This window comes from Ranitomeya imitator, chromosome 3 (assembly GCF_032444005.1).
Source record: "Ranitomeya imitator isolate aRanImi1 chromosome 3, aRanImi1.pri, whole genome shotgun sequence".
Lineage (NCBI taxonomy): Eukaryota > Metazoa > Chordata > Amphibia > Anura > Dendrobatidae > Ranitomeya > Ranitomeya imitator.
The window spans coordinates 680,475,891-680,492,366 of record NC_091284.1 but is presented as its reverse complement, the minus strand read 5'-3'; the positions used below and the strand labels follow the sequence as shown (position 1 = coordinate 680,492,366).

Below are 16,476 nucleotides of genomic sequence, written 5' to 3'. Positions count from 1 at the left end.
GCGTCATGTCTGGAGGTTCTATATTTCACATTTTTTTAGGCTTGTCCACTGATTAAACCCTTCTGGGTGATAGTCCAACTCCTCATTAAGCAAGTTTTTGGAGTGGATCTCCCATTAAGTTTTCAGCTCTTTATTAAGTATTTTCCCTGAATCCATTTCCAAGAGATCCAATAGATTGCTTTTACATATGTACAGCGCCCCAGAGACCTGGTCGTTGCAGTATGGCCCCAAGGCGAGTAGCGGTACGTCCGATGGCACTAAAGAGTTCTGACCAGGTATCACCAGAACACATTACACTTCACACTCCGGCCACTAGGGGGAGAAAAAGGCTTCATTTATTGGGCCACTCCTCACACTGGTAAAACTAGCGGCTGGGGAGGAAGTTAGTCAGAAGCTGACTGGGTTGGAACCAGGCAACATCCTGTGGCAGGGGGTGTTATGGGGAGAAGACACAGGGGGCTCCCTGTCAGGCGCCTAGCGACAGAACGTTACGGAACCGCGCCTGCACACCTTGTGGCGGTATCCTAAGGAAGAGACAAGAGGGGAAGAATATTGTGGAACAGTGTAAACGAGATCAGCACAGAGTAGAGCCAGTAAGAGTCGTGCCGAGAGAGGAAGGCAACATCTTACTGAGGTGCGTAGTCGGTGGCCGGATCACCGTAGGAGTAACTGACTTCAGGCCTTACTTCAAATTCCGCTGGACAGTCAATTATAGGTTGGCTGTCTACCTTCTACACCTACGAAGACATAGGGGGCAACATTGGGAGAGGGGCGTCTCTAGGGTCCCGGAAGACCTCCAAGCCTTCCCGTCAAACGGGTGGCGTCCTAGCCATAACATATCTGGGGGACGTTAGAAACTAGCAACATCTGGAACCAAAGAATGAGAGAGAGAGAAAGCTGTAGAGAATAGCAGTTGTGAGGACTATTCCGAATGCTCAGCAGGGTAGGACTACAACACACAGGCGCTATTGGTAGGCAACGATTTCCATCTGCGAGGGAAACTCTGGATTTGCCCATTGGACCGACCGGCCTCTAATAGCCCGGTTGAACGTGCTCTGGACAGTGTACTGAAGCCTTCAGTAAAAGGTAAAGAGACTGCAACCCTGTGTCCTCGTTAGTGCCTGCACCTCACACCATCACCATCCACCTTACCGGGAAGCCCTGGGGACATACCTTCCCACAGGTGAAGTATACCATCCAGCTGCCATTCCATCACCCCAGCGGACCCCACAGCAGCGTCGGTCACCCTGACCGAACACCACAGGTGGCGTCACGAACTCCTGACAGACTGTACTACCATTTCCATTGGTCGCCCCTTAGCAGGATCACGACTGGGTCCAGCCACCGTGACAACCGCAGAACCAAAGGAGAAGAGACCGGTACCGAGTGACTAGTGGCCCTGTGCCTGGGGGCGCTCCATATGTTTACAGCAGCACGCTGTCCGATTGCCTACCACTGGAAGAAAACCTTGATGCTAGAATAGATCTAGTTGGAATGGTGGAGAGGTTATCAGGAACCTTGACTACCGGGCAGCCCTTAATGACAATTCTGTGGAGAGATTTACCCTTTTTTGGTCTCCTTGGGATTTTTTTTTGGTTCATGTGAAACGTGTGACCTAAATGAGAGATCTAATTAGGTCATAACATCCATCATCCCCCCACCCTTTCCTTTTGTCCGAGCCTGTAAAATGTTACTCTTTATCTACTTGAAAATGTTTTAGGGTATGTGCACATGTTGCGGATTCTCTGCGGATCTGCAGTGTTTTTTGGGGTGCAAGAACTCTGCAGATCCACAATTGATTTATAGTACAATGTAAATCAAGGGGGATGGGGGGGGGGGGGGGGGGAATATAAACCACAGCTGCGTTTTTTGCCAGGAGAGGCAGAATCTGCACCAGAAATTCCTAAGGCTAATCTGCAACGTGTGCACAGCCTAAGATGCCTGATTTTTTTTTCTCTTCCTGGAAGATAAGAATTACAATAAAAAAAAAAAATTAAAATTGTTCCAGAACATTTAGTATTTCTCCCAGAAAATTAATGCAATTACACGTTTATTTCCTTTGAGGATTGGATCTTCAAAACATGAAAATATAAGGCAAATTGGATGGACAGAAATTAACAAAAAACCCTAAAAATGAGCTGGATGTGGTTGGCGCACCCTTTGGAATAATTACAAGTTTGGGGAGTCTTTAGACTGTAGTACACCTACTAATTGGCCAGTTTTGCACAACATATTGCCCCCATACCTGTTAGATTAGCATGCAAGATTTTTTTTTTCCCCCAGAAACATAGTACATGCAACATTGAGGCAGTAGTTCCTGTTCTTAGTCATATGGATGACTGCTGTAATTTAAAGACACCATTTATAAATATTATGCTTAGTTTAGTTTTTTTTTTAAATTTTATTGGCAGAATTTCAGGAAGATTGCAGCAACTCCAATTTTCATACAGTTTACGTAGTGTTTGAAATGGGATGGACCCTAGAAGGTAATAGTTACAGCCACATGTTTGCTAAAAGTTGCTTTTACATGTTTAAAGGGATGTCATGAAAATAGTGACCGCTTGCCATCCTTCAGAAACGGTGTTTAAGTGTTCACACCACCCGGCCATTTAAGAGGGGGCTATTTTCCCCACTTAAGGAACGTCCAAGGGCATTTTGAATAAAGAGGCGAAGAGATGGACGATCAGGAAACCAGTTCACTGAGTGTTCTGTTCTGAGAAGTGTGTAGGTCTTCAAATGCCTAGAGCGTGAGAGAGAAAAAAAAAAAAATAAAAAAATTTATAAATATATATATATATATATATATATATATATATATATATATAATATTGCATAGTTGTACAAGACAAAAGCTCCATGTGCCACAAGTTTATTGCATGTACTCCAAGTGAATGTGCCCCCCATAAATGCCCTCCCATTGCAGAAAACCCTTCATGTCTAGTTTTGGGACATTGTGTAACAACTCCAGCCTAGTCTGCAGACAATGGCTTCACAAGTTTATCCCTCCCTAAAAGAATACTACATCTCACCTGTATGTGTAAGCTACGGTAGCTACTGCCAGAGCAACTAGTAGTACACCGACTGTAACAGCAATGCCACTCACTGAAGAGGCTGCACCTGTACAGATATACATATGAAATTTAGGACACATCAGAAACACTAGTTTTGCTACAGTATTTTTTGGACACTGGATTTATTTGCATGGGGCCTAGAATTACTTTAGTTACATCTAAAATACAAGATATTGCTCTGGCACAAGGTCATAAACTCACCTGATGACACACTAACTTGTGCACTAGCAATAGCTAAGCTGACGTCATCGGTCAAGGACACATTTACACAGTAGACTCCAGTATCATTGAAGACTTGGCGCAGTACTAGCTGGCAGCCAGATGAGGGCTCCACTGGGTTACATACAGTCTCTTGTGGATTCTCACAGTTCAGGTCAGAAATTACAGTACAGGCTTCTCTTGGTACACTAAGATACACAATTAAACAAGTTTCTAGGACAGGTAATGTCTTTAGGAAACTATGGCGTTTGTACAGGGAAGAACACAATTTAACTTTCAAGATGACATGATTTTTTTTTTTTTTTTTTTAAACTGATCACAAAAAAAAAAAAAAAAGCCATGAACACCTTTACACCGAATTTGCCCTTTAAATAGTTTGCCAGATGGAAACAAGCAACATTAATACTAATTAAAGCAGACACACCATGATGGGGCTTTGCTACCCATAGCCTATATTTTGCTCTTAAAAATGGGAAATATCCAGGTTGTAAGTGGAAAGAAAAATCACAATTTTTGTGAAATGCAGAGCAAGGACTGAAGCTGTACCGACATGAGCTAGTGAGGAATCTGAGGACCATCACACCCATGGAAACCGGACATTCAATACTAATATCTTCTAAGCTGATCCACACACCCAACACTGGAGCGAGACGTGCAGCTGGTTGTAAGAGTTTGAGGCATTTCAGGTGCCAAGTTTGCATCTTATAATAAGGGAATGATTATGTACAGAACTGGGAAGAAACTATTGTTATTCATTTTTACCATCAACTCTGTACCAAGTATTTATCCATTGACAGAGCAGTGTATGTATGGCAGTGAACACCAAGTCAGCAGATGCCATGCCCAGGACATCTATACATTGCCACATGAAATATGAGGGGGACTGATGTGTGCCTGTGATTGCTGGATGCAGAGTGTGGACACTGACAATACAGGGAAAGATGTGACATTAATGATTTGATCATAGGGCATTTCTTCGTAGTTTATCCATATTGAGTTCTGCTACAATAATTCTTTGAAGACAATCCAAATAATAAAAAACCCATGTAATTACGGTGACGTTTTCCTTAGAGTATTGCATCTGGTAAGAAGTCCATAGTTCTACATAAAATCTATGTAGAATAGAACCAGACTAACAAGAGATCCTAAAGCGAAAGATGGCAGACAAACATGGTACAGTGTTATCTGAAGGGTAACCATAACCACCGATATATGCAGTTACTTTCATTTACCTTCCCTGGCATGTAACCATGAGATCCACAGCATTCTCGAGCCCAGCAGCCACAATTGGCTCCACTTGCACAATCTGTACACTTTCAATGCCAGCTGCAAAGGTAGAGTGTAACACATTAGTTTGGTTTGATGAGGTCATATGTCTCAGTAGGTATAACTAGCATCAGAAAAGCTAATGGGGTGGGGGTCGCACTTAAGTACTAGGGTGCTCTTTTCTGTAAGTGACATATCTAGCACTGCCCTATGGGTTCCGGTTATCCATACCTTTACTACTTCTGTGTCATTTGGTGGTGGGGACTCCTTTTGTTACACTACTATATGAATTTTAACTAAATCCCTGTGTGCCTCCTATTATACAAGATACTTACAGACAATTTCCAGGTCACTAGCAAATGTTCCATATCTATACATTAGGCACCCAACATTTGGCCCCTCAGGAGCCTGTCGCTTGGCAAGCAATATGACTTCTCCATTAGCTTCTGAGACTTGTACAACTTCACTGGATGCAGCCAGATCAGTTACTGAAAAAGAAAGGTTTTAACAAATTGGTCAGAGGCAGACCATAAAAATACAAGGAGTATCTAAGCAATATTGCTCGAGGAAAGCCAGCTGTAGGGAACAAGTCTTCCATTTGTAAGAGTGAGAACAAAGGCAAATACACAGGATCTGGTACTTTGTCATGTAGTAACAGATGCAATATACTGAGCTATAGTGCCATTATACATAACCACCAAGATGTATACATTAAGGCATGCATTGAGACCACCATGGGCCTTTATGGCCATGCCAAGAACTCTGCAGCAAATATACCTTCAGCTGGTGCTAGTGTAGAGGAACCTTCATTTGTGGCACTTGGTGCAGCACTTTCCACAATGTCCTCAGAAAGTTGTGTTCCAGTTTCTGCAACCACTTCTGTTGGCAAGACTCCTGTTGCAGCTGCTGCATCACTTGGAATGACTTCCTGGGTAGTTGGCATAGCATCAGGTAAAGCTTCTGTTGCAGCATCTTCAGCATTGACCACAGGGACTTGTGAAGTTTCATCTTCAAGGATAGCATTTGGTAGAGTTTCAGTTTCTTGATCTGTTCCTGGTTCTACAGATGCAGAATCTATGGCCACCTCATCGTTAACAGAAGTCTCCGTTACAGACAGATCAGCTTCATCAAGTGACAATGTGGAGTTAACTGGAACCAATACTGTTGTGCCACTGGGAATCACTACAAAAGGAAAAAAAAAATAAACACATTTCCATACACATCTAGAGTATGAAATTACTTATTCCCTAATAGCATTTAGGCCCAAGTTGAGTAAAGGTAAATTTGAACCTGTTGAAGATTGTCTACAAGTGTTTATGCATGTTGCTTTTTGTATCCCATCTCTAAAGTTATGGCAGACAGACCCGAATACTATCCACATACTGAAATTTTACAATATTTCTGCTTATTATAATGGTCGTGGTGCTGCATGGACATACCAGTCAGTTGTCCATTTGTTGTAGCTGCTCCAATTGTGGGTTCTGCTGGTTGATTTGTCGTCACACCCTCCCGGGCAGATGTCACCATGGGAGCAGCACTGCCACATGGAGAGATTGGAATAGCAGCCTGAACAACAGCTTTTGCCTTGAATAGACCAGGAGACACGTATGTATGAGTAACGCCTGTATTCCGAGTTATAAGTGTACCACTCTCATCTCCAAAATCCCAGGAGAAAGATATGTCAGATGTCTCGAGATAGTTGCTTGGGTCATGAACTGCTACAGAGAAGGACACTGCTCTGTTCTGGATGAAGCGCTTGTCCTCCTGGTCCAGATCAAGTACTTGCGATATGGAAACCGAGACAGGTATCTGATCTATAACATACAAGATTAAAAATTATGTCTAAAACAAGCCACCAGGACAACTTAGGTTATTTGTATATGGTGGTGTCATTGGTTACATTAACAAGTTATCTTCTCAACTGGACAATGCCTTTAAAAATAAGGTTGTAATAATGGTTTATATTCAAGAATGTAAGGGTTAATACAGAGAAGCCATTTCATACCAGTGATTGCAAACTGGGAGGATGTACTGCCAATGGGGATGAATTTCTGTCTCCCTCGATAATGGTATACAACAACATCCATTGTGTAGGAGCCAAGTGGAATGCTGTCTGTCTCTACAGTTAGATTGGAAGAAGGACCATCTACCACCTGCCAGTACTTGCCTAGAAGAAATCATATTTATGTCATCTCTTCACACATAGAAAAGCATTAAGCTACTTACTGGTAGCGGCATTTTTCGGAGGCCCATGACAGCACACGAGAGAGGGGATCCGCCCTTAAGGAACAGGAAACCTACAGATACAAAAGGGCGGCACCTCTCCCCATGCATCAGTTGTATTTCAGAGCCTGAGAGGACTGCCGCGGTTAGTGGTACACAAATATACATTTGAAACAAAATAACCCATTATTGTAATAAGACACCATACGTGAGATTTACATATTACGCTATATACATATCAGGAAGTGCTACCCCCACGTGAATAGGGAGGGAACTAAGGGTGCTGTCATGGGCCTCCGAAAAATGCCGCTACCAGTAAGTAGCTTAATGCTTTATTCGGACTCCCATGACAGCACACGAGAGATTTACAGAGATGTAAGCTATCTTAGGGAGGGACTATAGATTGTAGCACCCTTAACCCAAAGGAAAGATCAGAGGAGGACCCCAAATCCAACTGATAGTGTTTAAAGAAAGTGGAAGGGGATGACCATGTGGCCGCCTTACATATCTGCTCCACTGACACTCCAGATCTTTCTGCCCAGGATGACGCCATGGCCCGGGTGGAATGTGCCTTTAGGTTCTGCGGAGCTGGCCCCCCACCTGCTGTATAAGCTAGAGAGATAGTTTCCCTAATCCATTTAGCCAGTAAATATTTCGATACTCTAAACCCTTTCCTTGGAAGGAAAGAAGCAGTGCCCCATCTTTCTTCCAATTATCAGTAGCTGAAATATACTGAAGAGGAGATCTCCTGATGTCTAACGTATGAAGCTCCTGCTCTTTAGGATTAGAGGGATTAGGAATAAAGGACGGCAAAACTATCTCCTGTGATCTATGGAACCGTGTCGCCACCTTTGGCAGATATGCTGGGTCTGGTCTAAGGACTACTCTGTCTGACAAGATTTCAGTGTATGGAGGAGCTCTGGAAAGTGCCTGTATATCCCCTATCCTGCGAGCTGAGGTTATGGCGATCAGGAAGGCTGTCTTAAGTGTCAACATTTTGATCGAGGCCTCCTGCAGAGGTTCAAAGGGGGGTTTAGTTAGAGAGGACAGAACTAAATTTAAATCCCATGGAACTGTTCTGTCTTTATGCAGTGGTGTAGATCTACTAACTGCCTTCATAAACCTCGCTATCCAGTAGTTATTCGCTATATTACAGGAAAATAGGGCACCTAAAGCTGAGACCTGTACCCTAAGGGTACTAGGAGAGAGTTTTAACTCGAACCCCTTCTGTAGGAACTCTAGGATTTGTTGTACTGGCACCCCGTCTTGGACATTAAACTTTGAACAAGACAAGAACTTTCTCCAAGTCCTAGAGTAGATTCTCGTAGTTATTTGCTTTCTACTCTTTAGGAGCGTCTCCACCAAGTTTGGAGAGAAGCCTTTCCCCACTAATAGTGACCGTTCAAACTCCATGCCGTCAAATGGAGCCCCGCCACTTGTGGATGGGAGATCGGTCCCTGAGAAAGCAAGTTCGGGATCTCTGGCAGTACCCAGGGGACCGCTACAGACATTGTCTTGAGCCAGGCAAACCAGGTTCTTCTGGGCCAAAAGGGGGCGATAAGGATGACTTTCGCTCGATCTTCCCTGATTTTCCTCACCACTAGAGGTATCAGGTTCAGTGGTGGGAAAGCATAGGCCAGTGGAAAATCCCATTTTATGAGAAACGCGTCTACCGCCAGGGGATTCTCCCTGGGATTTAGGGAGCAAAAAAGTTTTACTTTTCTGTTTCTGGTGGCGAATAGATCCACCACTGGTTGACCCCATCTGCGGACGACGAGATTGAAAATGTCCTCGTTGAGAGACCACTCTCCCTGTTTTAACACATTTCGGCTGAGGAAATCTGCTGCCACATTTTCTTTTCCCTTGATGTGAAGAGCTGTCAAAGATAGAAAATTGAGCTCTGCCACCTGGAACAACCGATCCGTGATCTGCATTAAAGTTTCGGAACGAGTTCCCCCTTGCCGGTTTATGTAAGCGACCGCCACTCTGTTGTCCGACAGAATTCTGACGTGCTGGCCCTGCAGATATACGAGGAATTTTTTAACAGCCAGTTCAACCGCCAACAACTCTTTGATTTGATGAAAATGTTGTGAAGGGTTCCCACTGTCCCTGGACCACCATGTCCCCCATATAGGCTCCCCACCCTGAAGAGCTGGCATCCGTGGTTATCACATCTACCATCCAGGGAACCCCTGCTGATAAATTTTGTTTATCTAGCCACCATCTAAGGGAATTCAATGTTATCGGCCTCAATGTCAATTTCCCATTCAATGCGCCTCCTAAGGCTCTGTCATGGAACAGGACTTCTTTTTGTAGGGACCTGGTGTGGAACTGAGCCCACTTAACTGCTGGGATGCAAGATGTGAGTGACCCAAGTAGAGACATTGCTTGTCTAAGTGTCATGGAAGGTGTATTGATTGCTCTTAATACAAAACTCTGAATTTGGTCCATTTTCTCCATAGGGAGGAGACACTGCTGTGTCACTGAATTCAACATTAACCCCAGGAATTTTTGAACATTTAGGGGCTGTAATTTTGATTTTTCAAAGTTTATGATCCAACCCAACCGTTCTAGTTTGGTTTTAGCAATCTCCCATTGTGACAGACAATGATCTACCGAGTTACCTACAATGAGGAAATCGTCTAAGTAGGGGACTATAAGGATATTTGACTCTCTTAAATGCGCCATGACTTCCGCAATTATTTTAGTAAACACCCTAGGTGCCGAGGTAATCCCAAAGGGGAGCGCTCTGAATTGAAAATGTTGAATCCTACCCCCCCATTAGTATCGCTACCCTCAGGTACCGTTGGAAATCAGCATGAATGGGTACATGATAGTAGGCATCTTTCAAATCCACTACTACCATGAAACAGTTGTTGAAAAGCATTTTTATTGCCGAATTGATGGACTCCATTTTGAAAGTGTGTTCACCAAAAACTTATTGAGACCCTTAAGATTTATAATGGTCCTGTAAGATTTATCAGGCTTCTGGATTAGGAACAGGGGAGAGTAAAACCCTTCCCCTGCCTGAGAATACGGCACTTCTACCAAAACATTTTTGGAACAAAGAGTCCTCACTTCCTCTTCTAGGGCGAATTGTTCAGTGGGAGAAGAGCGCCAGGGTGTTAAACTAAATTTGTCCTGTGGAATATGAACAAATTCCAGCTTGAGACCATGGGAAACAGTGTCTTTTATCCAAACGCTGTTTGTGATTTTCGACCACTCTGCCGAGAAACGCAATAGTCTCCCTCCCACTGGAATTGCCAGTCATTGGTCTTGTTTTTTATTTTCCGTCTGGTTACGGCGAAACATGAGACCTGTACCTCGCTTTCGCCTATCCTCCCATCTGGGACGATCTCTCCCTGGTGAAAAGGCTCGCTTTCCTCCCCGGTTGAACCTTCTTTTGTTGAAGGGACGACGGTATGGATTGAACAGGTTGGGAAACTTTCTTATCATCTCCTGCTTTCTCCAGGAGTTCATCCAGGGTAGGCCCAAATAAATACTCGCCTTTACAAGGGATAGCGCAGAGCTTCGCTTTTGCCTGCATATCCCCCGGCCAGCATTTCAGCCATAGGGCTCTCCTTGCAGCATTAGAAAGTCCTGCTGCTCTAGCTGCCAACTTTACGGAGTCAATTGAGGCGTCTGATAAAAAAGCCGCCCCCTCCTGGATTACAGGTAATGCTGAGAGAATGGAATCTCTAGAGGCCCCTTGTTTTAATTGGGTCTCCAACTGGTCCAGCCAGACCATCATTGACCTTGCCGTGCAGGTTGAAGCTACCGCAGGTCTTAAGGAGCCAGCTGCCATCTCCCAGGTTCCCTTCAGGAAGGTATCCACTTTCCTATCCAGGGGGTCTTTAAGTGTTCCCATATCTTCAAATGGGAGAGAAGATCGTTTAGCTACCTTGGCAATTGCTGCATCCAGCTTTGGTGCTTTCTCCCAGTTACCTACTGCTGGGTCATCAAAAGGGTATCGACGTTTTTGCGCAGGTGGTAAGGAGCCTTTTCTCTCCGGTTTTCTCCACTCCCTATTAATAAGATCTTGTATTTTCTCATTTAAAGGAAACACTCTGCGCTTCTTTTGCTCCAATCCACTGAACATCATTTGTTCTTTGGATAGTTGAGGCTTGGGTTCCGATATACCCATTGTGCCTCTGACCGCCTTTACCAATTTGTCTATCCTTTCTAGGGGTAGGCAAAACCGAGCAGCGTCTTCTTCCGAAGAGGAGGATGATGCTGCTGAATTGTCTGATTCTTTGGACTTGTCCTTTTCCATAGACGAATCAGATGCGCACTCAGTTCTCTGCCTAGAACCTCCTGACTGTGAAAGGTTTTTAAAGGACTCTTTAACCTCCATTCTAATCATCTCCTTGAGACTGGCCGTAATAGAGGAGGATTCTTCGGCTACCTACGGGGATAAGTAAGGTAGACTAGAGTGTAAGATCTACATGCTATACCCCCTCCCCTCCTTCCAGAACCTCACCGTCTGCTGGATACAGGGGTCACATAGTTTTTTAGGGTGTGAGTCAGGCAAGGGAACCCCGCAGATGGCACATTCCCTATGCTTCGCCTTACTGACGTTTTTCCTTCCCTACATAAAAACACATGAGGGGAGACTAGTCACTAAGTGAACTTTCTCGAAGATCACTTACCAGTGGCTGCTCACACCCAGAAATACCGAAGCACGAGGGGGATCCTTTTTGGCTGACCCTCCAGACCCCTGTCTGGAGGAGCTTCTGCGGCCCGAACCATCGCTCCTCTTTTCATGTTCCTTCTCATTGGGTTTCTGGGATGCTTGTTCCAGCAGCACAACCTGCTGATCCTGACCTGAATCCATTTTCAGTAAATTGGAGCCAGAACCCGGGAACATGCTGCTGGAGCCGCCTTATAAAGCCCCTCCTTCGGTCAGCGCATCCTGCCCAGCTTGCTTGTTTAATTTTCCCGCCCTCCCGCAGCTGTGGGGAATCAATCGTCACTCCGGAGGGATTGCGGCATGATCTCCGGTGGGCGCCGCCATCTTGGAGCCCCCGCGCATGCGCAGGAGCTCACCGATCCGGAAGACGTCGCCGGCTCCGCCCCCCGACGTCACCACAGCTTTCAGCGCTTCCTGTCAGCGCTGCAGCCCTCGTGGAACGCCGAGGCCGGCCAGCTACGATCCGATCGGCGCCCCCTAGATGCCACCGCGCCCCCCCCTGTCCAGAGAGACCCACAGCCCACGGGAAGGGCGACTTACCAGACGCTGGCCCCGGAGACCGGACACCCCCTGGCGACCGCTCCTCGCTGCCTAGTCACCGCCGTGCCGCCCTGCCAGGGCCACCGTGACTACATCAGGTACCCGCACCGGCCGAAGTGGGAGACCCCCTCGCCACCAGAATCGGTCCGGCCGGCCTGGACTCCTGTAGATTCTATAGGCATCCAGTCCCTTCAGGAACAGGAAACCAACTGATGCATGGGGAGAGGTGCCGCCCTTTTGTATCTGTAGGTTTCCTGTTCCTTAAGGGCGGATCCCCTCTCTCGTGTGCTGTCATGGGAGTCCGAATAAAAAAAAAAAAAAAAAAAAAAAAAAAATAATAAGTTACAAGTTTAAGAAACCAACCCCATGCTTGCCAGACATAAACGAATTTGCTTTGTTTCTTTTCTGCTTCACGTGGGAAGGGACGTCCATCTGGAAAGGTACATTTAGAGCCTTCTGCTGACTCATCAGGGTAGACTGGTTCACCTGCTGACACCCAGGTACCTATGGTAGGTAAAAAAGATTGAACACTAGTTTCTGCCAAAGAAAGCCCTTAAATCCAGTAGAGCATTTTTCTCAGCACCAAGGTTTTAATTTAAGGGTTGCTTACTGTTGTCAGTGCAGTTTTGGCTCCATACAACCTGTCCATTAGGCAATATAGTCTGATTGTGGGGGAAATTCAGCTTGATAGAGAATGTAACTTTAGCACCAGTCAACGTTGGGGCATCATTTTGGATAGTAAAGGTCACCTGGCCTCCTGTGAAGCAGAAGATGGGAAGAACACTTGTATTACCTTTGTGAACTAGTATATAAACACTTGTAAAAGCAGCATGCTATAAATGCTGATCATGCTCAAAAGTAATAAGGCTACATTCCTTTGTTTTCATTTGAGGCTGCTAGATTTAAGATAAATTCACTAAGGCTATGTGCACACGTTGCAGGTTATTTGCGGTTTTCTAGTGTTTTTGCGCTATAAAACCGCAAATAATCTGCATACATTAAGCATCCCATCATTTTTAATGAAATCCGCAATTTCTGTGCACATGTGCGTTTTTCCGCATGAAAAACGCATTGCGGAAAAATAATGAACCTGCTCATTAATTTTGCGTTTTTCGCGGTTTTCCCACTGTCTAATGCATTGGAAAAGGTCCGGGAAAAAAAAACGCATCAAAACCACGCAAAAAAACGCATGCGGAAATCTCCCAGAAATGTCCGGATTTTCACAGGAATTTTCTGCATGAATTCCTGAACGTGTGCACATAGCCTTAATGTTTTGGCACCTCAAATTTCTTCCCACAGCGTTTTGCAGCCATTTGAGTATAAGCTTTAATGTGGATGCCATCTCCCTAGTGACATGTCACCCTCTCAACCTGGCAAGATTAACAAAGCCTCAGGTAGGGTGATGGGGCAATATTTAACTTGCCCTATGAAAAGCAATGTTAAGTGGAAAATCCAGGGAGTATTATATCATTTATTTGCATCTTGTCTAAGGCCACTCAGTTTTCTGACCTGTCCAACAATCTCTTTTCTGGGCTTCACTTCCTTTCCAGACAGGGTACATCTGGCTGTTCCATGACTTGAAGGGCAGACGCTTCTTACTTTGCACCTCTAAAGCATTCTGTTGGATCCTGTTTCGAGACCCTAAAACAAGCAAACAAAAAAAAAAAAAAAAGTTTAGATTGACATTGCTATGTGCCCTGCTAAGCACAATACTAATGTATGACCAGAAGTCAAGAGTCACATGAGATAGGGGATTAAACGGAGTTTGATTTAGAGGTTCTTCTGCCGTATGCTCAAGAATGCGTAGTCAGACTTTTTGGCTTAGAAAGCCCCTTTGTACCAGCATGTGATGTGTGATCTGGAGTTGTGCTGAGGGGCTCTAGGCAGAGTTGGTCACATGTAGGATTCCAAGGAGGATTGAGTTTCCATGTGACCCTCAGCTGAGGTGTCTAACCTGCGGATTTATGGGACCGTGGTTATTTGTCCAGCAATACTATGATAAACTGTTGGTGTACATTTATACTGATGCAAGAGAACATTTGTGTGATAACTGCAGTAGCAGAGACACAAGATTGTTTTAAGCTAGTTATCCTGATCACACACATTCCAAGCATCTGCACACCCCTTAGTGTTGTCCAGGATTTGACAAGTTACCCCTCAGAAATGAGTCACTTGACCATAGGCCATGTCTAGTATTGCAATTCAACCCCATTTAAGTACAACTCAGTCAAGGGTGGTGTTATTTTTTTAAAGTCTCCTCTTCTAATCCTGAACATCCCTTTAGAGCTTTATGCAAGTTATTTTTCAGATATGACAAGTATCCTAAATGATCCATAAGGATGACCCTCCAGGAACACTGGAAGCCCCAGACCTCAATCACAGGTATTCAAGTGTGCTTGTTCTTCACCCATCTGACTGGCTTGGAGGTCAGTGCTAGGAATGGCACGTTCCGGACCATCATGGAGTTATTCTACCTGAACCTTAGTGGCAATTTACATGCAGTAGTGTGATCAGAAGTGAGGAGACGTTTATGTGATGTTCTTTACATGTACCAAACTGAAATACATATACGGTATATTTTTTTTAGTTTTTAATCTATTGCCATCAGGAACACAAATGACTGGGGTTTGTTTTCTTTTTAATGGTATTCATTAACTACTGAGACTCAGGGACGAGAGAGCGAGAGCGAGAAAATCAGGGATAGTGAAACCAGACCATTTTTTTTTTTTTTAAATTTAAGGAGGTGTGAGTAGAACCTGATATTTTCCCCCCATCGCACTGAGGCCAATTAAAATTTTAATTGTATGTACCTTGTTGTACAGGCAGCCCTCGTAAAAATCAAATCTATACACATGCAAGCATGGCAGTAGTCATACACTACAGACCGAGTACTGCAAAGAATAAAGCAGCAGTAGAGCCAATACTGAAATTTATAGGTAGCATGCCAGTGTACAGCTGATTAAAGAAAGACTTTAAATGAGATCTATAATTACAGCCCCTTTAAGATGCTCCTCTTTGGTACATCGGACATTATGACATGCAAACCTGCGATGTGCCATGGCCAAAGGGCAGAAGATGATCAGAATCTTATCAGACCTCATTGCCAGGGAGGACAGTCAGGCTACACCAGTGCAAGCAGTGATTAATCCGTTACCAAGTACTTATGTTCCCATGATAGAACAAGACCTCTAAAGGGTTTGAGTGTGAACACAGCCTAAAAGGAGTTCCCTAACACTTTAATATTTTCTTTGCAGCCAAAAGAAACTGAAATTTTAGATCTTTAGGCTACTGCACACTACACTATATAATCTGTCTTAGGCTGCCGTCACACTATCAGTATTTGGTCAGTATTTTACATCAGTATTTCTCAGCCAAAACCAGGAGTGGGTGATAAATACAGAAGTGGTGCATATGTTTCTATTATACTTTTCCTCTAATTGTTCCACTCCTGGTTTTGGCTGAGAAATACTGATGTAAAATACTGACCGAATACTGATAGTGTAATGGCGGCCTTTGAAAGTTGAGGATAAATTTAGTGTTATCACCCGAGTAACTAGATACAGGTCTATAGAACTACATACATAAACGCATTCTAGATATAGCAAACCTGCTTTAACACAATTAATGAGTGGGGGAACTTTTTGGCACCCTGTTAAGCGTTAAGGCATTGCTACTTTAGCCAGGGTCCTTAAAGGTTATGACATATCAAGCCAGGATATCCAGGCTGTCAGTACTCACTGTTCTGCGCCTCTATCCCAGCACACAGCAGCCACAGGACAGACAGCTGCCAGATTACTCTCATCTCTGCTGTTGTCTTGATCCTCCAGCACAATGGAAGAGGAAAGTCAGGGGAACTTACTATAAAATACCCAACAAGTGGTCATTAGCATAATCATACCTCCCCCTGTGACTTTACATGGATTAATACATTCCAGTTCATCTCACAAGCCTCCCTGCCCACAGAGGACAGAGGAAACGTTAGACCTCAGGCAAGGTATTTCATGTGACCACCATCAATTCTTATATAAAAATGGGAACTTGAGAATGTGCCCAATTACAAGAACTGCAGAGAGGAAAGAGGAACCACAATTTGCCCATTGAGGATCTCAGATGAGCTACATACAACGTGATCTGGCAACACAAGTTACCAAGAACTGGGATGCAGTATGAAAGCTTGGCCATGTCCTATATGCCTGTTCACACCAGTCACCTGGTGTACAGTCCATGCAGCTATAAACACTATTAGGTGTAACATGCTAATCCAGTCAACCAAAATTTGGAACAAGGTGTGCCATTCAGAAGGCTTCCACAACTGGTCTGACTTATAGTAACATAGCTAGCAAGGCCAAAAAAAACCCCCACACATTTGTCCATTCAGTTCAGCCTATATTCCATCATAATAAATCCCCAGATCTACGTCCTTCTACAGAACCTAATAATTGTATGATACAATATTGTTCTGCTCCA

General features: G+C 44.3%; 1 protein-coding gene across 1 annotated transcript; it reads right to left on the bottom strand.

The window, feature by feature from the left end:
• Positions 1–2,381: 2,381 nt before the first annotated feature.
• Positions 2,382–15,896, bottom strand: PMEL (premelanosome protein). The gene is made up of 12 exons (XM_069758421.1): positions 15,748–15,896; positions 13,519–13,650; positions 12,620–12,766; positions 12,373–12,513; positions 6,562–6,723; positions 5,996–6,370; positions 5,334–5,738; positions 4,892–5,044; positions 4,523–4,616; positions 3,273–3,478; positions 3,030–3,117; positions 2,382–2,740 (listed from the first exon to the last, which is right to left on the bottom strand). The coding sequence occupies exons 1-12, from the start codon at positions 15,809–15,811 to the stop codon at positions 2,593–2,595; spliced, it is 2,115 nt and encodes a 704-aa protein (XP_069614522.1). The 5' UTR covers positions 15,812–15,896; the 3' UTR covers positions 2,382–2,592.
• Positions 15,897–16,476: the final 580 nt, after the last annotated feature.

Excerpts from the sequence above, each read along its gene's own strand:
- PMEL (XM_069758421.1), bottom strand. The coding sequence starts at position 15,811 with ATGAGAGTAATCTGGCAGCTGTCTGTCCTGTGGCTGCTGTGTGCTGGG. Across the intron at positions 5,045-5,333 it reads TACACTAGCACCAGCTGAAG|TAACTGATCTGGCTGCATCC; the intron begins GTATATTTGCTG and ends TTTCTTTTTCAG. Across the intron at positions 4,617-4,891 it reads TAGTGACCTGGAAATTGTCT|CTGGCATTGAAAGTGTACAG; the intron begins GTAAGTATCTTG and ends CTACCTTTGCAG.